Source organism: Phascolarctos cinereus, unplaced genomic scaffold, assembly GCF_003287225.1.
Source record: "Phascolarctos cinereus isolate Bilbo 61053 unplaced genomic scaffold, phaCin_HiC Scaffold_3;HRSCAF=262, whole genome shotgun sequence".
NCBI lineage: Eukaryota > Metazoa > Chordata > Mammalia > Diprotodontia > Phascolarctidae > Phascolarctos > Phascolarctos cinereus.
Window position 1 is genome coordinate 189,966,566 of NW_027555736.1, and position 24,606 is coordinate 189,991,171.

General features: G+C 47.2%; 2 protein-coding genes across 2 annotated transcripts in view; one reads left to right on the top strand and one right to left on the bottom strand.

Annotated features, from left to right (window-relative positions):
- The window catches only part of LOC110223721 (dual oxidase 2-like), a 28,472-nt gene extending 11,383 nt beyond the window's left edge, over positions 1-17,089 (bottom strand). The window contains 21 exon segments of the mRNA XM_021009394.2: positions 3,004-3,097; positions 3,353-3,578; positions 5,391-5,435; positions 5,438-5,578; positions 5,880-6,082; positions 6,437-6,550; positions 6,841-6,978; positions 7,436-7,554; positions 7,927-8,102; positions 8,868-9,031; positions 9,910-10,012; positions 10,556-10,646; positions 11,418-11,514; positions 11,642-11,702; positions 12,758-12,924; positions 13,076-13,277; positions 13,534-13,721; positions 14,122-14,286; positions 14,630-14,719; positions 15,162-15,236; positions 16,978-17,089. Coding sequence (XP_020865053.1) covers positions 3,004-3,097; positions 3,353-3,578; positions 5,391-5,435; positions 5,438-5,578; positions 5,880-6,082; positions 6,437-6,550; positions 6,841-6,978; positions 7,436-7,554; positions 7,927-8,102; positions 8,868-9,031; positions 9,910-10,012; positions 10,556-10,646; positions 11,418-11,514; positions 11,642-11,702; positions 12,758-12,924; positions 13,076-13,277; positions 13,534-13,721; positions 14,122-14,286; positions 14,630-14,719; positions 15,162-15,236; positions 16,978-16,999 — 2,681 coding nt within the window. The 5' untranslated portion in view covers positions 17,000-17,089.
- DUOXA2 (dual oxidase maturation factor 2) lies at positions 17,007-24,311 on the top strand. The gene is made up of 6 exons (XM_021009397.2): positions 17,007-17,854; positions 19,647-19,704; positions 20,217-20,351; positions 20,721-20,934; positions 21,785-21,999; positions 22,350-24,311. The coding sequence occupies exons 1-6, from the start codon at positions 17,708-17,710 to the stop codon at positions 22,550-22,552; spliced, it is 972 nt and encodes a 323-aa protein (XP_020865056.1). The 5' UTR covers positions 17,007-17,707; the 3' UTR covers positions 22,553-24,311.
- Positions 24,312-24,606: the final 295 nt, after the last annotated feature.

The following is a 24,606-nucleotide window of genomic DNA, read 5'->3' on the forward strand; positions in this document are numbered from 1 at the left end:
GGAACTGAACTAAAATGACCTTGACCAACTGGAGAAATAGTCCATCAAAAAGCAAGGCAACCTAGTAGAAAGAGTATTGGGAGCTAGAAGCTTTAGACCTAACTCTGACACCAGTTAATTGTACAACCTTGGAGAAGTCACTTCATTTATATAAGCCTCAGTTTTCTTATCTATGAATCCAGCAAAATGAACATCTTAATATGATGTGGCCGATGCACCAGCCTTCCTTGTATCCTCTCTCCCTGTCTGCTGCTATGCCTGGCCCTATTCCTGTTCTTACCACCTTCACAAGCCTTCATTGGCAGCAACTGTAATGGCAAGTAGAGCAGATAGATGCCTGCAAAAATGGAGATCAAAAAAAGACATTCGAGGTCATAGGATCCTAGATTAGAACTGGAAGGGCTCTTAGAGGTCATCTAGTCCAGCCTAGGGGGAGCTAAGTGGCACAGTAGATAGAATGCTAGACTCAACAAGACCCAAGTTAAAATCTGACCTCAGACAATTAGCTATCTGTGTGACCCTGGGCAAATCACTTAACCTCTTATCTGTAAAATGGGAAAAATAGCACCTGGGCAAATCACTTAACCTCTCATCAGAAAAATGGGAATAATAATAGTACCTATCTCCCAGGGTAGTTGTGAGGATAAGATAAGATCACATCTGTAAAGTACTTAGCCAACCTTAAACCACTATGTAAATGCTAGCTATTATTAGCTATAACTAACCTTCTTAATTTGCACATGAGGTAACTAGGCACTCATAGGATGGTAAGTCTCCCCAGATCTGCTAATAGGTATGAATTACTGAGTTGCCTACCTTAGACCTCCACAGGCTTGCACAGGACAAGGCATTGAGCAGTTGCCTCGGCTTTCCTGCCCTTGTCTGAATCACTCCCAAATAAGGTCACTTCCTCAGTGAACCCCTCTGGGGTTACTAACAAGGTCACATAGACAAGTGCAGAGATGGGATTTGAACCCAGGTCCTTCCAATACTTTTTCTGTTGATGATATGCATGATTAGAGAGATATCTCAGTCGTGTGCTATGCATGACCCATGAAATTTGCAAGAACTAGGGAGTGAGTTTTCTATTATACTTGCCATTGCTTTAACACTGTTAGAGGACTGTGTCTAATTTGTGTTTCTGCAATTTGAGAAGGAAGTGAAGAAAGTGGATGAGGCCCAAAGTAAAAGCAATTATTAAAGAGATAAGGAAGATTAGAAAACTGTGGACTGCTTAACCAAAGAGAAGATTGATGTGTTACGTCAGACTAGTCTCAAGTATATTAAAATTATTATGAAAAAGATGCACATTAATTGTTCTCTAGCTCCACAGTAAAACAAAAAAGGGCTTAGATTGCAAAAAGAAAGCTGGGTTGGTGATATGAGAGAATACCTTGACTGCCAGTGTGATTAACAGGGGGCTAGATGACCAAGGGAGATTCATTAAATTCATCCAATTCATTCATTTATTTGTCTGTTCATTCATTCAGCTAATAAAATGATGATGCCCAATGTCCCTCCATGTCTAACACTCTACAATTTTAGTATTTATTGAACACCTATTATATTGATAGCATTGTACTAGGGATTGCATTGTGTTTTTCTGGGGGTGGGTAGAATTAAGGAGTACAAAGATATCCAGGGGAAGTGTTGCAATTTTTCTTCCTGGACATTTTTGAAATGGGGAGTCTGTTTTAGATATCAGGTATAGTACTTCCTGAAGACTGTGGAAAGACCTAGTGCACGCTAGCATTCCCTTCCATCTTATAATACTTTCTTGCAGATATCTCTCACATCCTCATTCTAACCTTCACTTTCTGGGCTTAGATTCTTAAAATCTAGCCACTACTCCAATTCTTATAATCTAGCCAATAACTCACTGATGTTCAGACTCCTTAAGAGTCTGCCCAATATGACAGATGATACTGGGGGGAAGTCAGCATGAGGAAAAGCTGAGAGGACAATTTTAGCCTCAGTCTAAGATGGGATCCTCCTGGCTCAGTTTCCCCATTATGTTCCTTTGAAAAGGAATGTTACCCACCTGGCTATTCCTGAGTCTGGCTATGAGGTGGATTTGATACTGCATGATTGGAAAACTGAATTATCTGAATCCAAACAGAGCTAAGGATGTTTTATCTTGTCATATCTGGGCCCTGCAGTCTTTTCTGTCAGATTTGTGTCTTCCAGACTATAGGCCATTCACCTACAGTTGGTAGCAAACAGGGAGTACCAGCCAATGTCCCCCCATCATTCCCTGGATGCAGCTTGTGCTTGTTTCCAGTCAACCTCCTCTTTGGGACACCCTGAAGGCAGGGCCAGTTCTATGTCCCTTGCCAACAGGAAGCAGTTTCAGAAGCCAAGACCTTTGTTCCTTACCCCAAAAGAGTTTGGGTCTCATTTGTTTGAGGGGGGAATGAGGGGGTTGGGATGTGGACCCCAGAAAGGAAAAACCCTGGACTTTCCCACTTGGCCAAATCTCTGGCATTTGCCTGAGACCATAATCTCATCAACTGGCCTTTCATTGTGGCCACACCCAACCTCCCAATTCTGTTACCCTTAATCTGGCCCAGCTCTCCATTGTCTTAACTCCCTCTGGCCCCTGGCCATTTCTCATCCTTAATCCTAGCTAGCCTCCATTCTCCCTTGGCCACATGGTCCAGGTCTCAGGAGTTCTGTTCACCCCAGTCTACTGGCCACTCCCATCCAGATCCTCCTTAGACCCTTCCTCTAGTCCCCCAAACTACTTGGCCACTCCTAGATCCCTCCCACAGTCTTTCTGTAATTAGGTCCATCTTGTCTCCATTAAGGTGCTCAGATTCTTAAAATCTAGCTGTTGCTCAGATTTTTACAATCTAGCCAATAGCTCACACCTGCCCAGATTCCTTAAGAGAATGGCTAATATTGCAGATCTTTAATAAACCTTGTTTTTGGCTGAAATAAAAAATTCACTTTCTATGACTACTTTTTTCTGGAACCCCATCCCAACAGCCAGAGCTGCCATACCGCATCATAGTGGAGAACTCCTCCTTGGAGAGGAAGCCATTCTTATCTAGATCATACATGGTGAACATGATCTTGGACTTTTCCTCTGGAGAACCTAGGAGGATAGGGAGAGAAATTGAGATTTCTGCCTAACTCCTAGCTTGGAGTTGCTTGGCTCCTTTCTCAGACCAGGGTCCATTTCAGTAGATGGGAAGGTCATTAAGCTCTCAAGTCAGACTGGGGACCCAGGAATCAGAGAACAGCCAGGTCAGGGCAAGGAAGGGAGCAGTGTGAACCCTTGAGTTCTTGAGGCTCATTAGATGTGTAGCCAGCCCCAGCCTAGACTAGTTCATCACCTCTCCTTCTTTACCTTTCATGAAGATGACCAGGATGTCTAGGAATTCTCGGAAGGATAAGTAGCCATTCTTGTCTTTGTCAGCCAGAGAGAACATGGACTCTACAAACATGGCCTGAGGCTTAAGGCCCAGAGATTCTGCAAATTCTGTCCTGCTCAGCTCACAGGCCAGGGCCTCTCGCACCTTCTGAGATGAGTTCAGGGGCAGGCTCCCTGCATCTGCCTGGTCAATGTCCAGCACCTAAAGTTGGACGGTGGAGGAAAGAAAGGAAGAGAAGAGTTCAGGCCTGGAGGAGGAGCCAGCTCCAAGTATCATTTTCCCCTTCTAGGGGCAAGTGTACCAGATATTTTGTAATTTAATATTTTATCTTTTTCCCTATTACATGTAAAAACAATTTTAACATTCTTTTTTCGAAATTCTGAGTTCCAAATTCTCCCCTCCCTCCTCTCCCCCCCTCAATGAGAAGGCAATCAATTTGACATAGGTCATACATGGTAACAGATATTTTGGAAAAATTGTATATGATGGCTCTATTTCAGTTCAACAACAAACATTTATTAGGGTCAACTTTACCTTTAGGTACACTTTAGGATACACTTTACCTTGCTCCCCTTTAGGGCCAAGGAAAGGGAAATTTCTAGTTAGCTAAAGAACTAACCAAATGGTTACCAATACTTTAGAGGTTTTCTGTTTGCTAGAGAGTAAACTTGAAAAACTCTGAAGACTAGAAGTTGAATCAATTACATACCTTAAAAGAAGAGTAAGTACACAATAGAGACCTACAGTTTCATCTACAATCCTCTTATTTTTTTTTACCCTGTATATGAAAACAACCATTTTATTTGGTGTTTGTTAAGTTCAGAAGAAAATATTTTAAAAAGAGAGTTGAATTGAAATTGTTAAAATGGGCCACTGAGTTTAGTCCAGAAGGCCATGTAGCTGATCCTAAATAAACAAATCTCAAATGGGGGGAGAGGTGCCATTCTCTTCTGGAGTCGTGGAGGAGCTAGATGCTTCATGGCCAGAGGATCAAGGCAGGCTCCGAAAATTTTAACTAGATCATTGGATTTTTAGAGTTGTATGAAACCTTAGATATCAGTGAGTCCAATACCTCATTTTACAGATGAGAAAACTGAGGGCCAGGGAAAGGAAGCAAAAGTCCAAATCCAGGACTCTTTCAACTATAACAAGCTGACTTTATCACTTTGAAGCAAAGTATAATCCAGTGCTTTTTGATTCCTGTGGAAAAAATACTTTATAAACCATAAAGTAAGCTATTGTTATTTTCCTGGAAGAAGACAGAATTGCTGGATGAATCAATCAATCAATCAATCAATAAGTATTAAGTGCCTACTATGTGCTAAGCACTGGGGATACAAGAACAAAGAAAGAATGAAACAATCTGTACCACCTTGGAGTTTAGTTTTTTAAGCCCAAACCTATCTCTCCAACCTCACTGGGCATTACTCCTGCCATACACTGGGATCCAACCAAACTGGCCTTATTTCTGTTCCTTCCACGTGAAACCCTAATTCTTATCTCCATGCCTTTGCACTGGTAAATAGAGCTGTCCCCTAGGATTTCTGATTTTAGTCATTGTGGTCCTTGCTACTTGGGACTGGGGAAGGAAATTAGAGCCTAGACAGCTAACCTCAGGAGACATTTTCTCCCAGGAGCTTGAGAGCTAGTAGAAGACTGAAAGCTGTTATAGGGATACTCAAGATAAAGAGGTTGAGTAAAGATGATCCACGTTGGGGGGGGGGCCAAGATGGCAGAGTAAAAGCAGTGACTTGCTTGAGCTCTTCCCCAAACCCCCCCAAATACCTGTAAAAAAATGGCTCTAGAGCAAAGATGACCAACATTGAGGTACATCTGGAAGAAGAGGAGATAAGAGGTCCTGCTCCTCTGCCAGCAATGAAGATGCCCATTTAGCTTTTGTGGTGGCAATGGCAAGCATAGGAACAGGCCTCACCTTAGAAGAGCTCTGTCCCAGTTCAAGTTTTCCATCCCCCCTAGCTGCCCGCCCCCTGCCCATCACATTAGCTACGGTACCTGTGCAAAAAGGTGCCTAAAAAATATCTCTAGGATATGCTCCCTCTCTGCTGCTTGGTCACAGCTTTTTTGAACAGGTCTTGTTCCCCCATCTCCAACAGCTCAAAGTCCAGGTCCCAGTGGGCACAGTAACCCTCAAGGTGCTGGATAAAGACACTGCGCTCCTCCTTGGAGTTGAACACCAGCACCTAGGGCAAGAGCAAATGAAGGGGTGCTCCAAGCTTAGGCTTCCAGTTCAATTTCCAACATGGCATCCCCCCCAAACCCAGAGGGACCCTCTGGATGAAGGAAGGGTGCAATAATTCTCCTCAGCACAGCCACAATGGGAGGAAAGATTAAGTAAGAGTAGTGGGCAAAGGGAGGCTGTGATAGGATAAGTGGACCCGAGTTTGGGTCACTTCTACAAAGAAACCAAGAATCAGGGGCGTGGCAAGCAGGAGATAGGAGGTTGGGAAGTAGGCACGAAGGGGAAGTCCAGAGGGATCCTACCAGGTCATATTCCTTGGGGATCTTGAATAGCAGTGTCCGGTGGCCACTGTTGTTTGACTGGATCAGGTTCATCCGCTGTGAAGAGTGGAGCTGAATGGTCCGGATCAAAGACAGTTGTTCATCCACCACTTGGATGGTTCTCTCTGGGAGCAGCTGTAGGTAGATGGGACAGCTCCTCATGCCTGGGCCTGGCCACTCCATTGCTGGTGAAGAGAAGGGGATTAGGGTGGAATGGGATAGAGGGAGAGCTGAAGGCTAGATTTTCAACCTCTACCCTAAGGTAGACTTCCTCAGGTAGACTCTTTGTCACTTAAATGGATCCTGCTCATTTGGAAGACCTCCTCATCTGGAATCTACCTTCACCTGGATACCTTCCCTCCATTAACCTCGATCTCATCTCATCTCTTCTTCACCTGACCCTCACCTCTCCTGGATCTCTTCTTTCCATTGAACTCCACCTCATGTGGTCCCTCCTTGACTGGATTCCCATCTTACATGGATCCCTTCCCTCAGTCCACCCCCATCTCACCTGGCCTCTCCCTTCCTCCTTTTCTCACCTGCTACCCCCTCCGTGGGCATTTCCTTCTTTGTGTTCTGTTTCTCTTTCTTCTGTAGCTTCTTGAACTCTCTGCTTCGGAAGCGTGCCACCACCCAGGCAAAGAATAGACTCACTGGAGTGGGGCAGGAAAAAGTGAAACCTGAGGGTCAGCAGGGACTGATGAGAGCAGATTTCTTCCCCCCCCCCATCACACCAAGTTTCCCTGAGAGTTCCTGCCCTTGCCTCCCCTGTACCCAGATCATCCTTGAAGCCAGACCCCAGAAAAGAATGTCTGGGTGACTCATATAGTGTGTATTGGGACATTGTGGACAAGGGCTCTATGACAACCAGGGGAATGGCTTATAATCTGGGGAGGCTTGGGGAAGGAAAAATAGAGGGAGTAGGAGAGAAATAGCAGTTTACCTAAAGGGAAAAGGCAGACAGCTATAACAGTCAGTGCAAAGCCAAGAGTACTGCCTTCGAAATAGTCAAGTACTGTCATATTCACGCAAGGGGGCAAGATACCATCTTTAAGCTGCTGGGGTTGTTGGCAGGGGTCTCCTGGAGAAAAAAAAAGCACCAGAACTTCAGGCAAGGAACTGCTCCCTAAAGATTCTGCCCCTCACCCATCTTCCCTCTCTTTCCGTTCTGGGAATCAAAAGCACCAGGATGTCCTGCCTCCTCTGCAACTTTTGCTTACCTATGGGCACTTTTGTATACCCCACTGATCTTATTGCATAGCGTATTCCCCCCCCAATATCCTGCCATCCTGACTCCTTGCATCTACTACCCAGCACAAACCATTGGGTTGCTGAAGTTATTTCTACCTGAGGCTTCATAGCCCTGTATGGGATGTGACATTGAGTCTGGTGGACTTGGCTTCCAAGACACTTGTCTGTGTCACATGCAGAGTCATACAACAGTGGTCACTTCCACAGTGACTCCCCCTGGGGTCACTCTTCCCAGTACATCTCTGCAAGGTCCCTTCTCTCAGGGTCTCTCTTCCATGGCCACTTACCATTATTCCAGAAAAACACATTAGCCTGCAGGTCATTAGGACTGACATTAGTGACAGCTACCAAGACATCATAGAGGGTTGTGTTTCGAATCTCATCAATCTCATCAACTGTGAACAACCTAGATGGAGGCAGGAGAAAAGCTGAGAATTACTGGAATAAAGGGAAGGGAAGGCAGATCTGCAGCATCCTTACAGCCCCAGGAGTGATGAGGTGAAGTGGGAGGGGTAGGAAAGAATGAGAAGGTCTGACTATAGCAGGTCTGAGGATTCAGGGTTCACGGTAGGGGTAAGAGAAAACAAGAACTAGGGGCCATGTTGGGGATGCTTGTCAGACAGGAGATTTCTGGGGTTCATTCAAAGGAGTGTAAAGGATGGAGGTATTGCCTGAAACCTAGGCTAGGGTTGAGTGTCAGAGGGCGTGAGGATTTGGTATCTCTACTGGGGGCCAGCTTTGGGGATGAGGTCTCTGGAAGTTCCAGACAGGCCCTCACCCATTTTTTGTGTTCTCAAACCAGTAACGATCCCCATCTCGTAACCGAACAAACTGTTCAAAGACAATGTTGCTGAGTAGAGGTCCAGGGTTCCCGTAGCTCTCCAAGAGGCCCCCCGGGAGCAGTTCCAGATGAGACAGGCTATGGTTGTACAAGGTGGCTATTGCCTCCAGGATCTGGGAATGAAGAGTCATAACTAGGGCAAGGCAAATAGGACTTTGTTCCAAGTGCTGGAAGCAGAATAGGAAGGCATGCTTTCTCCTCATACGTTGTAGAGTGCTTTCCTCATACGTTGAGGTTCCTTAATCAGCCTGTTCTCTTGTGAGTTGGGGGAGGGAGGGTGGTGAGGACAAAAGAGTTGAAGTAGACTCACTGGTTAGACTAGGTCAGAGAAAGTAATGGACCTTCTCTCCCCATCACTGTACCATAGCCAGGCTGTCTTCCCCAAGAGTTCTTGCTTTCCCCTTACAGCTCCCTCCAGGGTCACAGGCAGTCTCTATGGGGTATGTGCCTTCCTCCCTTCTTCTCTCTCTCCCAAATGGATGGGCCTCAGGTGCTGGCATTTCCTAGTTATAGCTCTGAGTATTGGGAGGAAGCTGATGTCTCCCATCTCTAGAGACAGTGACCTTGTGTCTGCAGTCTAACTTTTTATTCCAGACTTCTGATTCTCCCTCTCACCCCTGCTTAGATGATCCTGATCTCTCTTTGGGGTGATCCTCCCTGAGCCCTCTTGGCTGAGGGCTTAGGGCTTAGGGCTTCTCTTTGAACACTCTGGGGCACTGTCGGGTATCTGGGGATTAGTGAGTTTGATCCTTGTTCTGGGGTCCTGCTTGACCCAGGAGAGTTGGCAACCTAAAGGGAGCTTGAATCGGGGTGGGGGCACTTGGCCTGGGAAGGAGAGCTTTTCTGGGGACCATTCCTGACTAGGGAGTATTCCTCACCTCAGGCTCCAGGTTAGGGTTGAGGGAGCTCCAGTTCTGCAGGGGCTTCAACCCCATGGCTTCAAGGGCTTGATTGTAGCTGGGCAGTCCCAGGTCCCGGCCCCTCTGAATGCTGCTGGCCACATAGTCTGTTCGAGAGAACTTGCCAGGGCCAGGCCAATAATCTGAGAAAAGCAGATAGGCAGCCAATCCCACATCAGAGGCTGGATCAGGCTGGGGGACCTGGGCACCGCCACCAACATTTCCTCATTTTACCCATTTCTCTCTAGTCTTTAGTCACTGCCCCCACCCCCACCCCAGGGGAGAGAAGAGCCAGCCCTCACTGACCACAGGAAGCTCAGGAGCACAGTAGATAGAGCACTGAACTTGAGTTAGAAAAACTTGATTTTTGAATCCAGCCTTAGAAACTTAACTATCTGTGTGACCCTGAGCAGTAGACCTCTGTCTACCTCAGTTTCCTCATCTGTAAAATGAGGGTTAAAAAATGGGTTGTTGTGAGAAAAAAGATGAAGTAATATTTGTAAAGTGCTTTACAAACTTCAAAAATATATCTATAAATGTGTGTATGTACGTGTGTATACATACATATACTCACATATACAGCATATATATTATACATATATAGTACTGTATACTCATATATATGTATGTGTACACACACACACACACACACACACACACACACACATACTCTAGCTATTATTACCACTGGATGCCCCTCCAGGTTGGATCTAGCCAGAGTTGGTGGTATAAGTTAGAGACAGGTAGAGTTGACAGTTGGTAGATAGGGTATAGTTGACCATCATAACCACTTGGTTCTCAAGATCCCCAGAGCCTGAATCTTTACTCCCTGTCCTAGAACTGACTAACATGACCAACCCGTCCTTGGCACAGGCCAAGAGATCGATTCCTGTCTAATCAACCTGGAGGCTCAAGCTATTGGTATTTCATCATATCTTCCCTTCTTTCCTGACCTGAGACCTCTCTAGCCCCTGGATCCAGCCAGTCCATAGTGATCTCAGCCCTCTGGCCACTTCCTCACCTCTCAGGTCCTGTACCACAATCCTGTCTTCTCGCTCTGAGATCTGTGAGGCCATCCCCAGGAGCAGTTCATCTACTGCCTCACCACTGCGCAGATTTGGGTTCTGAATGGGGACATTATTGTTAAGGTATAGCACAAAAGACCTACTCCTGGCCATCCCCCACTACTCTCCACCCACCTCCCAGGTCCCTCAGGCTTCTATTTCTCATCCCCTGAGCAGTAGGTGGAAGTTTCAGAAAGGCAGATTTTGACCAGATGTAAGGAAAAATATCCTAAGAGCACATCTTTCCACAAAGGAAATGGGTTGCTTTGAGAGACAATGGAGTCTTTATCACTGAAGGCCTTTGAACGGAGTTTGGGTGACTACTTATTGGGAATACTTATTGGGGACTCCCTGTCAGCTCTAGATTGGACTAGATAACATCTCCTCCCACTCTCCATTCCTTTCCTGGTCCTTGCCCTCTGAAGCAGCTGTCCCCAAGGTCTTCTCTTCTTCACTCTTGCAATCCCCACAGCCAACTTGGGATAACAGAATCCAAAACACTGAAGCTGTCACTTCATGCTGGAACTAAAAGAAGCGGGAGACTCTGACCAGCTCCCACCTCCCGGGACCCCTGTCTTTCCTTGCCCCAAGTCCCCAGCTGACCTCTCGACTCCAGTAACTGTTGCAGACTCTAATTGCTGAGGAATTATCCTGGCCCTTGTTAATGATGCTTTGGAAATGACAGCTGGCATTTCTGAAACAGAAAGAACAGTAGGGATGGTGACAGGAAGTCATGGGGGGAAGGAGCAAAGATCCAAAGTAGTCCAAGGGAATTGAAAGTCTGAGGTAGAAATAGGTTGATGTGGGTCAGTTGTTGGGGAGGCTTGAACTGGAAAGTTTGCAGTAGGGCCTTGCAGGTGGAAGGTGTCTGACTGATACTTGAGTGAATGGCAGAGGAATAAAAGCCCTTAGCTCCTACCCTGGGCATGGGCACACCATTTTGATCCAACCCTCTGCCCTAATCCCTCTGCAAGGAAAGTTGTTCAACAATCAATCAATCAATTAATCAACTAGTATTTATTACCTGTCTGCTATGTGCTAGGCAATAGCTATACAAAGACAAAAACAAAATAGTTCCTGTCCTCAAAGGGATCGTATTTTATTGGGCAGACAACACAAATATAAATAAATACAAAACAAATACAAGGCATTTCAGTGGCAGATGACAGTGGCTGCTGGGTGGGGGTGACAGGAAATCAAGAAAGGCTTTGTATAAAAGATGGCATCACCATTTCATTCCATAAAATCCATACAAAGGGCAATGATTTCCAGATGTGCCATCTCCCAATCCTACATCAAACTCTAGTCTCCTAAGCTCTTGTCTATCTTCCCTTTTTTGTCATCATTCCTTGGAGATGGGTGTATGGGGACTGGGGGAGTGGGTAGAGGGATGATCTGAAGTTAAGTCCCTTAGAAGAAATTCCACCCCTGCCCCTCTCAGTCACAAGCCCATTCCCTCCCTTACCTCATGTAGACACCAGGGGGCACCATGGTGGAGAAGAATTGCTTGGAGGCTGCTATGAATTCAGGGGAGATGCTGGGATCCAAAAATGACTTGTACCCTTGATAGAGTAAGATCACAAGTTTTCATTTCTACCCAGCCCGTCTTCATTCCATAAGATCTTGCCTATATCACCACTCCATACAATGGGCCCCTACTGGTGAACCCTCTCCCTGTTTCCCACTTACTTTCATATGCTGGGGGGGTTTCATTCAGGAAGCTGGGCAGCCATTCATATAGGGCAATGTTCTGTAGGAGGAGGAGATGAGAGGAAATGAGAGGCTGATGGCAACTGCCAGGGAAGAGGCATGAGAAGGCAGGACTAGAAACAGCTAAGAATGCAGAGGCAGGAATCAGTCAGGCAAGAGAGATGGAAGAAGGGAAAGAGACATTTCAGTGATGATGTTTGTGGGATCATAAGAGCTAGAAATACAATCCCCCCATTTTACAGATGAAAAAAACAGAGGCTCAGTGACCTGCCCGGTGTCCCACAGGCAGTAAATGGCAGAGCTGAAATTCAAACTCCAGTCTTATGACTCTCATGTCAGCATTCTTTCCTACTACACCAAATGCCACTCAAATTCCCTAGAGACCCTTTAGGGATCCCGGTCTATAGGTAAGGGTCTCAAGGCCCCTCTGCCCTCTGCCCTTGGATTGGATATGCTGTTTCTCTAGGATGAAGAGATGGCCATATAAATATAATAATACTGTACATTTGTATAGGACTTTTGCCCTTTATATTTTGAGGCAGTAATGCCTTGGGAAAAGATGTAGTCCTCTGACTGAGGATGTTTCTATTTCTTGGATTGCCTCTGCTTTGGGTCTGACCCAGGATAAGGGGACTGAGCAACTTGTTCTATTGGAAAGAAGGCTGGACTTAGGAAATTGAACCCTGAGAAGAAATCTATGTTCAAATCCCTGCTCTAGCACTTGATAGGGTCAGGGTGAGGAAAGTACTTTGAAGAAATCTTCCTTAAAACCTTAAGGCAAATCTAGCTCCATGTGGACAATCACGTCCACCATGCATGTTCTCTGGCCACATGTTCTTTGCATATGTGTTCTACCCCCAGTCGTGTGGTGGTAACCTAAGGGCAGGAGAGCCCCCATTTTTCTTGTCATTTTATATGCTATCCTGTTTGATTAAATGTTTTTTGCTTTGAACTAAAAAAAAAAAAGAAGAAACTTAAGGCACTGTATAAATATGAGTTCTAGTTGTGATGCGGCTGTCTGCCCTGAGGGTGAAGAGAAGGATTATTCCCTTCTGGGAAGCTGAGAGACAGGAAGTTGGTGGTATCTGGGCTGACCTGGTAGGTGGCAATGACCCTCTTTCGGGCATGCTGAAACAGCTCCTCATCTCCCCAGGTGGGGTGCTGCTGGGCCAGCCTCTGAGCCCACAGGTTGTGGTATCGGAACCAGAGGAGGCCTACTGCCTGCAGAAATGGGTTTTGGTTCCCCCTCTCGGCCCCGAAGGCTACAACCAACAGGAAGGGAGGAAAGTGAACTCTATTGCCCTTGCGGATTCCAAACTCCAAACCGACCTGCATCCTTCCCCTCTTACCTCCTCTTTCCTCCCCATCTCTATCACTCCTAGGTTCACAGCTCTCCAAACTCCTCTGACTCACCATATATCCCTTGGGGCCCACGCTGCCCAGTGGAAGGGTCTGGTGCTATCCACATGAGGTAGGATCCGTGAGTGTCCCTGGGAAAAGCAGGGTCTGGCCCTGATGCCAGCTCCCCACCAGAGAAGCTCCTCAGTGCATCACTCCAGGAGTGAGAAGAGCCATAAATGGCACTGCCATCCAGCCAGCTGGTGACCTGGTTAATCTGGACACAGACATCAGAAGCAATGTGAGAGGCTGTGAAGTAGTGACGAGAGGCCAGGAGACCCAAGTATCCACCCTAGAGTTCCATTTGTGAACCTCAGCCCCAGAGACAACATCCCTCACTCCCCCTCCCCCCAAAAAAGAGCCCTTCAATGCCCAACTCTGTTCCTTGCTCTTTATCACCATCCTGAACCTAAAAGAAATAAGGAGCCTGACTGAGCCCTCCTTGTGACTGTGGACTCTTTTTCCAGAATCACCTGGTCTCGAGGGTTGTTAGGGCTCTTCCCTGTAATTGGGTCCCACTCACTCCTCTGGAAAGGCAGCACCACACTCCCAGTGTCGTCTGGGTCAAACACTTCATCTCCTTTGGGGATCTGGATGTTCATAAACTCAGCAGGACAGCCTGGCTGTTCCACACTCACCACCTCAGAGAGGACGTGGTAGCCTGAAGGCAGGAAGAGAAAGGGGTGAGGCAGGAAAAGACTGAACATCTTTCCCTCTCAAGACCTGATCACTGTATCAGAGAGAAGCCCTCTTTTTTTAAGCTAAATCTCAGAGGGAAAAACTGGGGAAATCTATGCCCAAGAGTTAAAGGGTAAAAGTACAGCTTGTGTTTGGGGTAGAGGGAGAAAAAAGGAAGGCAACAAGAAAAGAGGGGATAACGTCTTGGGAATCTGTCAACCTATTCTTTCTACACTAGGTCTCTTTGGAGAGAGGGCAAGGCCAGGGTTGGGACCAAGCTTAAACCTGACAATGAGACTTGTATTGAGGAGAGTAAGGTTCCCACAATCCTCCTTATTCCTCCATCCAAACAAGTGCCTCTGGATCAGGGACATTCCCCTCACCAAAGAAGACCCCAAGCACCGTGCGGTTTCGTAAGGAGGCATTCCCAGAGGGACCCTTCATGGCAACGTTGCTGATGCTTCGGGAGTTGGGCAGGTATGGCTCCCCCAAGGGCTGGTAAACACCATCTGAGTACGTAGCTGGGACCAAACGCTGGAGTCTGGAGCCTGAGACCAGGAAGGAGGGATGGAAGTTATGTTCCTGTCCAGGAACCCCCTGGCCTAGGCCTAGCCAAGATCCAGCCCCTCCATCCAAAGTTAGGCCCTTATTAGTTCACTATTAAGAGGTCCCTAGACCTCCCTACCCCTGCCTGGTGTCAAGGTCTGGTTCTCCTGGTTCTACCCAACAGCAGAGTGGAAGTTCCAGAGGGAAGAGTAAATTGGTTCACCTACTGGCCAAGGTCCCCTCTGCAGCCTCTTGGGCACCCTTGGAAAGTGGATTTGCATGTCCCCAGATTTTCCCTTCACCATACTAAGCCCCACCGATAGCTAGCCCAGGCCCTTTAGGTACCTGCTGAGCCCCTATCATGGTATCTCAGGTTGTTGAACCAGCCATCATAGCGCTGAACCTCCCAGGATATGGTGAGAGACGTCTGGGCCCCTGGAGGCAGAGAATTTCCTGTCTTCTCCCATTTTGTTGGACATCCTTGGATCCCCAAATGGAGCTCCTCCACTTCCCTTAGGAATCAAGTAACTGCTCCTAGCCCTCCCCTGTTCCTCATTCCTAAAGCCTGCCTGAGGACATTTGGTTCCCCACCCCCACCTCAAGAATAATGACTGCTGTCACCCCTGAGGTTTAGAACATCTCGATCTGCCCAAACCAGCTGGACCTGAGTGGTGGCTGGTCAGAGAGAAGGAAAGGTTCAGTGAGTTGGGAGCTGATCCAATTTGGTAGAGTCCTCCAGCCTCACAGAGGCAAGGTATTGACTCTTTCTCACTCACCCCTGCTCCTGCTTTTCCCATCTTCAGGTATGGAAGGAGAACTAAGGAAAAGAGCCTTGGACCATATGACTTTCTGCCTCCCAGGATACCTCATTACTTACCCACTGGATCCCAGGGCCCAATCAAAACCATCTGCATTGCCAGTAACCATGTACTGAACATGATGATTGCAGGGTCTAGGAGGCAAGGGATGATGTGAGGAAGATGAAACTTGCTTGGGATAGCCAGCCCCGTACTCCTACAGCCAGCACAGGTACAGACTTCAACTCCTTTCTCAACACTACCCTTGATGTTCAAACTCTGTTTGCCCCCCTTATAAAAAAAAAGTGAAACTGGAATGGAATCAAGGTAGGTAGACCTCCCTAAAGTAGATCCACCAATCTCCTCTGGCACTGTGCCAGAAGTCTCTATCAGGGACATTTATCTGCTGTTCCTTAACAGGCTTCTGTTCACTCTCTTCCTCCCCCCACCCCACCCCATCTAGGGTAGCATTGTGGGATATATGGATGTTGCTTCTGCATATCACTCAACCAGACGTTGGAGTCAGAGAAATAGCTATGTTTCATTATTATTATTATTATTATTATTTATTATTATTATTATTTCCACAAAAACACCAACTGGAAACCTTAAGGAATGCAATATGGGGGCTAGGTGGAAGTTGGACAAAGGGAGTTATTTCAGAATAAGAAAACACTCCTGGTAGTGAGTAGACTAACCGGCAGAAACCGGTTCTGAGGTTAACATAAAAAGGAGTGTTCCCAAGTAAGGGTGGGATCCCTGAATTGTGGGGAGTGGGAGATGTAATTAGGGGTGGAGACTCACTTGGGGAAATTAGGGACTTCAGATAGGCTGTAACCTCTATGGAACCCAACGAAGGGTGAAACAGAGGAAGGACATTTAAATGGGGAATAGGGAATAAAAAGGTATGCATTTGGTCCATATTTGTGCTTCCACATGCATTCTCTTACACATTCGGACACTTTCCCAGGTCGTTAATAAAGCTTCTTCCTGATTTAATAATGGCTTCATGGAATTCGTAATAGTGATATAGATAACAGTATAGTTCAATAGAAGGACCACCGGATTAGAAATTAGGAGACCTGGATTCTTTCTAATCTTGGTTCTGCCATTCACTCAACTTTCTGAACCTCAGTTTCCTCATCTGTAAAAATGAGGGGTTTGGACTAGGTCTCTGTGGCATTTTCTAGTCCTAAAAAAGCCTATGATTCGTCATACTCCCCCCCCCATTAAAAACCTTAAGCATTTCACATTCTATTTGCTCCCTGAACCTCACTGCCTCCTTGATCTTCCTCAAATCGACACCACTCGGGGTTAGGAAGATGGGAATAAAAATGGAGGGGGGGGGGGAAGAGACCGGTATTAATTAGTGGATAGGGAGTAGGAATATGTAGGATAAGATAACGAAGGCCAGTTTGTCAGCCAGTCCTAGATCCATTGAGGGAAGGAGCTGGGAGATTCCAAAATACAAACTGAATAGGGTAGAGGAGTGTGGGGCAGGGGAGGGGAGGATATAAAGTCCTCCAATACTGGTTTCTTAGAAGGCCCTGTTCTGGGAAGAGAAGAGAGAATTCCTCCTTCAACCATGAAACTGGATTCATGCTTCTTTCTCTGTGAAAGCAATGTGGCGAGGAGAGCACTGAGGTGAAACCACCCGATCTAGGTTTGAATTAGGGCTCCGGGGCTTACCAGCGGTGTGACCCCGGGCAAATTACTTAACTTTTCTGGGCTTTAGTTTCCTCGTTTGTAAAAAGGTGGAGTTGTTCAAGGCGAATTCTCTTACACTCTCAGGCGCGGATTTCCTCTCTCTTGCAGTGTATCTGTATCTGTATCTCTATTTTCTCTCCCGGGATTACCCTTCCTCCCCCAGGTTTCCAGAGAGGCTTGCATACTTACCTCCCTCCCTCCACGTTTTCATGCAGGTCCAGCGACTTTTGACAAGTGTCCGCTCAGACCGAAGTCTGGCCTTGAATGTGAGCTACTGAGCTGTAGGCTTGTCTACTGCTCCGGGTCCACCTGCCGAGCGCTTTCCTCTGATTTGCATAAAGTCACCCGGAGGTTTGACCAGTTGACCTACCACCTCGCCCTTCATTTGCATAACCCCCTTTCCCTACCTCCTGTCCTGGACCCCAGGAGGAAAAATCGGAACTCACTTGATCCTCCCTGCTATAAAACGGAGATATAAAAAAGCTAGACGGAGAGGACAAGATCGAGATAAAGACTAGAGAGCTGGTAGCACCGGTGAGAAAGAGTCCCAGACTCTGGCTTCCGATACCCCAGCATAGAAAGCACTTTGAAGGAGCTCGATGTGGGACAGGGAAGTGGAGGGCAGGGGGGCGCAGTGCCAGTGGGAATGCTCTCATCTTCTCTCTCTGAGATAGGTGGATCCCTGGAGGTCTGTCCTGTGTCTTGATTGGTGTGCTCGTGGAATCTCTCACCCAACTTTGCTCCCTTGTGTGGAGTGGGTGCGGTGCAGTGGGAGAGATTGTTGGGGAAAGATGTAGGAAAGGAAGTGGGGAAGGGTGCAGATATTAAAATCTTCTTCTCTCCTGACCTCAGGCTGCAAAACAGGTGGATTTCCGCCACTCGGACCCCTTGATCTTTCTCTCCTCCGGTGACAGTCAACATGACGTTGTACAATGGCGTACTGCCTTTCTACCCCCAATCTCGTCATGCCGCCGGCTTCAGCGTCCCCCTGTTAGTGGTCATCATAGTATTTCTGGCTTTGGCAGCCAGTTTCCTACTAATTCTTCCTGGAATCCGTGGTCACTCGGTGAGGCTGGAGTCCAGCACCAGATTAGCGTCAATGGAGTAAGGAAAAGGGAGGAATTTCTGGACTGAGTGTGAGAGATCCAAGAGGGTGGTGATCCATCTCCAACCCCTTTCCGTTCAGCTCTTAAATGACCTTGGAGTCTCCAGTAACAGTGGGAATTGGTGAACCTTGACTTCTTCTGGTATGGGGTGGGGGAGAGGGGGGAATGGTGAATGTCACCTAAGGGGAAACGGAAACAGAGCAGACCAGAATGGCTGAGATAGTATTTGGATATGAATTAAGGGGCATCCCTTCTCTAGGTACTGAACCCTAAACTTATTGGGAAAGCTTCCCACACTTTAAGCTGGAATTCACTCATAGTTTAGCGATTCCAGAACCAGAATGCTCTTAGCTCATTGCAGCTACTAGAGACTGGAACTCTCATACCATCAACCTATGGATTTTTTCAGAATCGTTTGTCTCTCCCCTTCCTTCAAGTATTTAAATCCCTTTGCCGTCTGGTTCCTTAATCTACCCTTAACCAACCCTTCTCTGGTGATGAGTTTGTGGAGCACTAAATTCAAGAGAGCTAAAGTACTTTAGGATTAGTACACATGGCTATGTGTATAATGGACAGTTTCTTTTGTTAGTATTTCTGGGTGCTTGTATAGGTGTTATGTCCATCTAGCTTGCTGTGTTCTTGTGATGTGTGTGGGTGAGTCCTTTATTCTAAAGGCTTGTAAATCCAACTACAGGACTGGAATCATGGGGATCCAAGTCTTTATCTTTACTTCCTAGTCGCACAGAATTTAAACTGTGCACTTGCTTTTCAAAAAATGTGTTGAAGCAAGCTCATATTGACAGTTATTCTGTGTGGATTCCTGTGAGAATTCGCTGTGTGACAGTCAGTCAAAAAGCATTTGTTTAGCACCTGCTGTGTGCCAGGAGCTGTGTTAAGTGCTGGGGATAAAAACAGTGCCTGCTCTCAAGGAGTTCACAGTCTCATGGGAGAGACAACATGCAAACAATTATATACAAACAAGCTACATTTAGGAAAAACTGAAGGTACTCTCAGAAGTCACTAAGGTTAAGGTTAAGAAGGATTGGGAAAGGCTCCATGCGTGGAAGGTTGGACTTTAGCTAAGACTTGCAGAAAGCCAGGAGTGGAGGTGAGAAGGGGAAGTATTCTAGTCATGGAGGACAGCCAGTAAAAATGCTGCAAGAACAGCAAGGAGGTCAATGGTGTTGGATCAGTCTCTGTGAGCATGATACTGTTCACCCTTCTTGGGAATTAAGTCTTTGAGCCTTCCTCTTCCTGGGAAGATCGACTTTTTTGTAATATTACTCCAGGAACAGAGTCCCATGGACCAGTGACCAGAAGAATAAAGGGCAGAGCCAGGCATGTCAGACTATGGATTGGAATGGGGAATGCAAAGAGAAGGAGAATGAAGGAGAAAAGTTCATTCATCTGTGACTCCCGAGGGGTGGGGTGTGAGGAGTGTCCTAAGAGTATGACTCCAGAACCTGAGAAATGCCTTATTGGGTCAGGCCCTTAGCAGGTGCAACTTAGTATTCTGCCTCTGACAGGGACACCAAAGGTAAGGAAGGCAAGGACAAGATTTTCTCTGAAGTCAATCTCTAATAGTTTGGAGTTTAGTTTCAAACAGTGTGGGGAAGCAGGAGAGGTTTATTAAGGAGCTGGTTACATCCTCTTGGCTATGAATCAGAGCAAATAATGGGGGTAGGAAGGCTCTTAAGGGTTGGGGGATGAAAATCATCTTCTCATCATTACTGATCCTTTCTGTCCTTGCAGCGCTGGTTCTGGTGTGTTAGAATCCTCCTCAGTCTGTTCATTGGAGCAGAGATTGTAGGTGAGTGTTTGATTCTTAGGGATAGGGAGAGGGCAGCCTAGAAAAGGAGAGAGGCTAGAACTGGAGAAGTAGCTCTTGGTGGATACTACCCTCTAAGTCACTCTCCTGAGTGCCTTTTGCTCATTTCTAATCTCTTCCGGATTAGTGGTTGAGTCCCCTTTTCTTTCCCATCATGCCCCTTTATCGTGCCCTATGTCTATGCCTCATGACCCCACTGTGTTACATTTTACCACCATGCTCCCCGTGTTCCCCCACTGAGCTTCTCCTCCCTCAAACCACCACTTCGGAGCAGCTAGGTGGCACAGCGGATAGAGCACCAGCCCTGGAGTCAGGAGGACCTGACTTCAAATCTGGCCTCAGTCCAAACACTTGACACTTACTAGCTGTATGAGCCTGGGCAAGTCACTTAACCCCAATTGCCTAACCCCCCCCCAAAAAAAAACCCCACCACATCCTCCTTTTGGCAAAAACAAAAAAACCCAACCCCCCAAAAACATCTTGTTCCCTCTCAGCCGTGCACTTCAGCGGGGATTGGGTCACCAGCCAAGTAAAAACCAATACCTCCTACAAGGCTTTCACCTCTGCCCAAGTCAGTGCAGATATCGGGCTGTATGTTGGACTATCAGGAGTCAACATCACGCTCACAGGTGAGAAAGGCGAAAGGAGAAAGTGCTTCTACCTGGCCCCTTCGCATTCTAGAGGTGACTCTGTGTCTTATTCTAGCACATATCCTGAGGTGGAGGGTTGGGGGCAGTGGGAAGATACATTTGTATCTATGTCTGGGACATTTTGGCAAACTAGGGCTACAGAGTTAGGACTTAAGGTCCCTAAGAAGCCTCCCTCTTTCCCTGCCCTGGCCAAGCCTCTCATCTCTCCCCTTCTGCGACTTGTTCCCCCTTCCCATTTTGATTTACTCTGAAGTTGCTCCCATTGCACACAGCGTAGACCCCCACGATCGCGCATAGAGACAGACTTGGCCAGACCCTTGCTGATCTCACCTATGCACCCTCCTCCAGGGACCCCAGTGCACCAGCTGAACGAGACCATCGACTATAACGAGATGTTCAGCTGGAGGTTTGGAGACAATTATGCCGAGGGGTACGAGAAGGCACTGCAGAAAGGGCTGCCTAACCCTGTGCTCTACCTAGCGGAGAAATTCACCCCGCTCAGTCCCTGTGGCTTGCATCACCAGTACCGGCTGGCTGGACACTACGCTTCGGCTACACTCTGGTGAGTGCACGAGTGGACTTGGGGGAGTCCACTGCGAGGAGGTGAGGTCTTACACTAAGCTTAACCGGCTTGACCAGCTCTGCAGCCCAGGGAACCTAATAATCAAAGCTGTGAGCTCCTGTCACCCCTAGGGTCGGTCAGCAGGTCCTAACTGATTGCTCCCACTCTTTGGTGGCTGATACCAACCACCCGCAGGGCTGCAGTTCTTACTTAAACTGGGAGCCTCATTCCATCCATCCATATCTTGGGGGCCTCCCACTTCCCATCTCCCACCTCCCACTCTCAGTCTTTGAACTCCCTGCAGCTACGCCTCGCGGACTGGCAAAAGGGTTACGGGGACGCGTCACAGTCTAGCCTGTAATTAGAATTTCCGACTGCCTGGGGGAAGGGTCTGTCTAGGGAGCTTCTTCGAGGATGTCTCTCCTCCTCCCCGTTTAACTCTGAACGCAGGCGACGCTGGGGGCTGGGTGGGGCGGGCTGAATGAGAAATTGATGGGGAGGGGGCGGGGATCCAGGGACTCAGGACCGACGACTTCTCCCCTAGTATCCAGTATGAAGGAGATGGGTTTAGAGCTGGAAGGAACCTTAAAAAGTAATCGAAGCCGATTCTCTCACTTCATTTTACAGATGAAGAAACCTGAAATTCAGATAAGTGATAGCTAGCAACCGTCAGAGGTAGGATTTGAACGCAGCTTTTCCTGCCTGCAAGGCCAGCAGACTGTCTATTAGGCCACGCCGGGAAGTCCGTTTCTTTAGTGCCCGGGGTTTCCCCGACTCCTTCTTCCGCACTCCCAACAGAGTGCTCTCCATTTCCGGGCTACTCTAACTTTTCTCCCCCTTTCCTCTGCAGGGTGGCATTTTGTTTCTGGCTGCTTTCCAACGTGTTGCTTTCCATGCCTGCTCCACTTTACGGAGGGTTCGCGCTGCTGATTGCCGGCGCCTTTGTATTCTTCTCAGTCTTCGCCTTCCTTACCATCTCCACTGTGCCCCTATGCCCGATCCTCGTAGGCTCAGAGTTCCTCAGCCCCAAGTATGGGGCTTCCTTCTGGACCACGGTGGCCACAGGTGAGAGAAAGGTGTAAGACTAGGGAACCCGGTAGGACTTGGGACAGAAAAATGGACTTCTGTAGTGGGTGGGGGCTTAGAAATAAGGCTAGATATGGCCAGTACGGGAATTTGCTTTGCTTCACTTTTATTCTTTGTTACAAAAGTTTGGTTTGGTTTTATTTTTTAATATGGGCGAGAGAGGTGAGGGGATATAAAATAGATACTTCTTAATTGAAAATAAAATAAAAGTTTGCAACAAAAAAGGAATAAGGGTGAGGGTCAGGCCTGGTGCCCTCCGGGTCCTGGGGTTAAGCCAGGCTCCAGACCTGGGGCGCTAACACCCTCTTCCCTTCTTCAACCTGTTGCAGGTTTCTTATGCCTGCTCCTAGGAGGGATGGTGGTGTGTCTGCACTACACACATCCCAGCACCCTGCACACTTTCCTGGACCTTAGTGATGACCTTGTAGTCCAAAGGACGAGCATGACGCCGCAGATCTACAGCAATCCACTTAACTTGCCTGAGAAATGCAAGCCGGAGACCCCAGACATACAGCTCCATGTTCGCTTGTAGGGGGCCTTCACGCTCTGGACTTTTGTTCCCAAATCAGGAGGGTGCGTGGGAGCCGTTTAGGATAGAAGCAGCCCCATAGGCCTCACCCCTCCATTCTCTGCTGGCCGGAGAGAGCGAGCGGAATCGCGGGTGACTCCCCTCTATGAACAGGGGCTGTCAGGTGACGACTATTAATAAAGACTCTATTCTTTTATTGGGGAAAAAAAAGCTTCCTATTAATTTCCGCAGCCTGAGTGGGTTCTGGGAGAGCAGCGGGCCTTTGCCGTCAAGAATCTTCCATCCCTTTGAATGTTGCTCCCTATGCTGGCGATCGCTCCTGACCTTGTATGGTTGGGACCTTGTACACAACCTCTTTCTGAAGCATCCCAGCCTCTCTGCGATCCCTGACTCCTGACTCTCTCAGCTCGAAGTCGGATCGTGGCAACAATGTTGCCCGGGGAGGTACTAGCCAGGGAGAGGGGCACGGAGAGGCAGAGCCAGGAACAGACTCTAAGGGCTGCCACCCATTCTACTATGTGATGGGTAAACCACGCCAGCTTAGACCTGCACAATTTGTGGTTTATGAGGTTCTTCTGCACCACATACAGTTGCCTTCTTCCTTGCAGTAGGGGTGAAACTAGGGAGGAGTCCCAAAATAGCCCAGGAAGGGGGCTTTCAGGGGAATCATGATTGATTCTATCCCAACAAATGCATCTCTGTGGGCCACCAATGAAACGGAGTACAAGTTGGATCCTCTAGGTTTCTTTGGGAATCCCAGCCATGAGTCCCCTTCACCCTACACCAACTTAGTTCCTGAACTGGAGGGTGGAGAACAGAGAAGTTTCTGAATTTACTAGCAGTCTAACCTCTCACTCAATTCTTTCAGACTAGATCTTTGGGATTAGGTCAATTGACAGAATAGTCATTGAGTTTTGGAGCCAACCCTCTGAGCCCTGGTCTCCTGTCTCTTAGCTCAGTATTTCTTTGACTAAAGCCTTGCTCGTTCTCAAATGTGGTGGAAGGAGGGGGTAATAAAAAGAAAGATGTCATAAATGGGGAAATTGGAGGTGAAGGGAGTGATAGTATTTTCCCAGTGGAATGTTTCACTTACTAAAGTATAGCCAGATAAATTAGGCTATGTAACCCCCTCCCTCCAACACACTGAGCCATAGGAAAGCAAATTAAAATGAAGTCCAGACATCTTCAAAGGGAAAAGGAAGTTACCAAACAAACAAAACAGGCTGACAAGTTTGAAATGAGGACTCAAATTGCCTGCATCTTTGATCTGGTATCCAGTGAGAGGAATCATAGGATAGAGCTAAAAGGGACCTGGAAAGGCATCTAGCCCTATTTTACATAGGAAGAAACTAAGGCAGAGGGAGGTGAAGTGATTTGATTGTTCTGTCAAGACCTTTAGCCTCTACCCCTACCTGCTGTCTCCCAAAGCCATTGCTCAGACTACAACAGCAAGGGTTAGACATTAGAATGTAGACTGTTGGAAAGGATCTTTACCCAGTTCACCTAGTCCAGTGGTTCCCAATCTTTTAAAGCATAAGGATCATAGGACTTCTTTTTAACATTAAAAAATTCCAAAACACCCCCCCTACCCCCTTGATATTTTGTTAAAGGTAAAAAGACCAAAATGTCATTTTTTGGTAGCATTGTGTATTCAAGACCCACAATTAGCAATCACTGATCCAGTCCATCCTCTTCCTCTCCCCATTTTAAAGATGAGGAAACTGAGTCTCAAAGGGATGAAATGACTTGTCCAAGGTCACATGGCTAACAAGTAGAATGTTAAGCTCCTTTAAGGTGGGGCTTTTGTTTTTGTTTTGGTCATTTGTATCCCAGCTCCTTCCATTGTGCTTGGCTTATAATAAATGCTTGTCGTTTTGAACTGAATTAACATGGTAGATTCAAGCTGAGACTTGAATCCAAGTCTTCTGGCTTCATGTCCAATGTTCTTGCGTTCATACCATGCTGCCTTTCTGGGAAGATATTCACCATAAACTTGGGGGTGGTAATCATGGTTCCTATGAGTTGGATGAGATTTGGAACTAGAAAGGAAGTCTCGA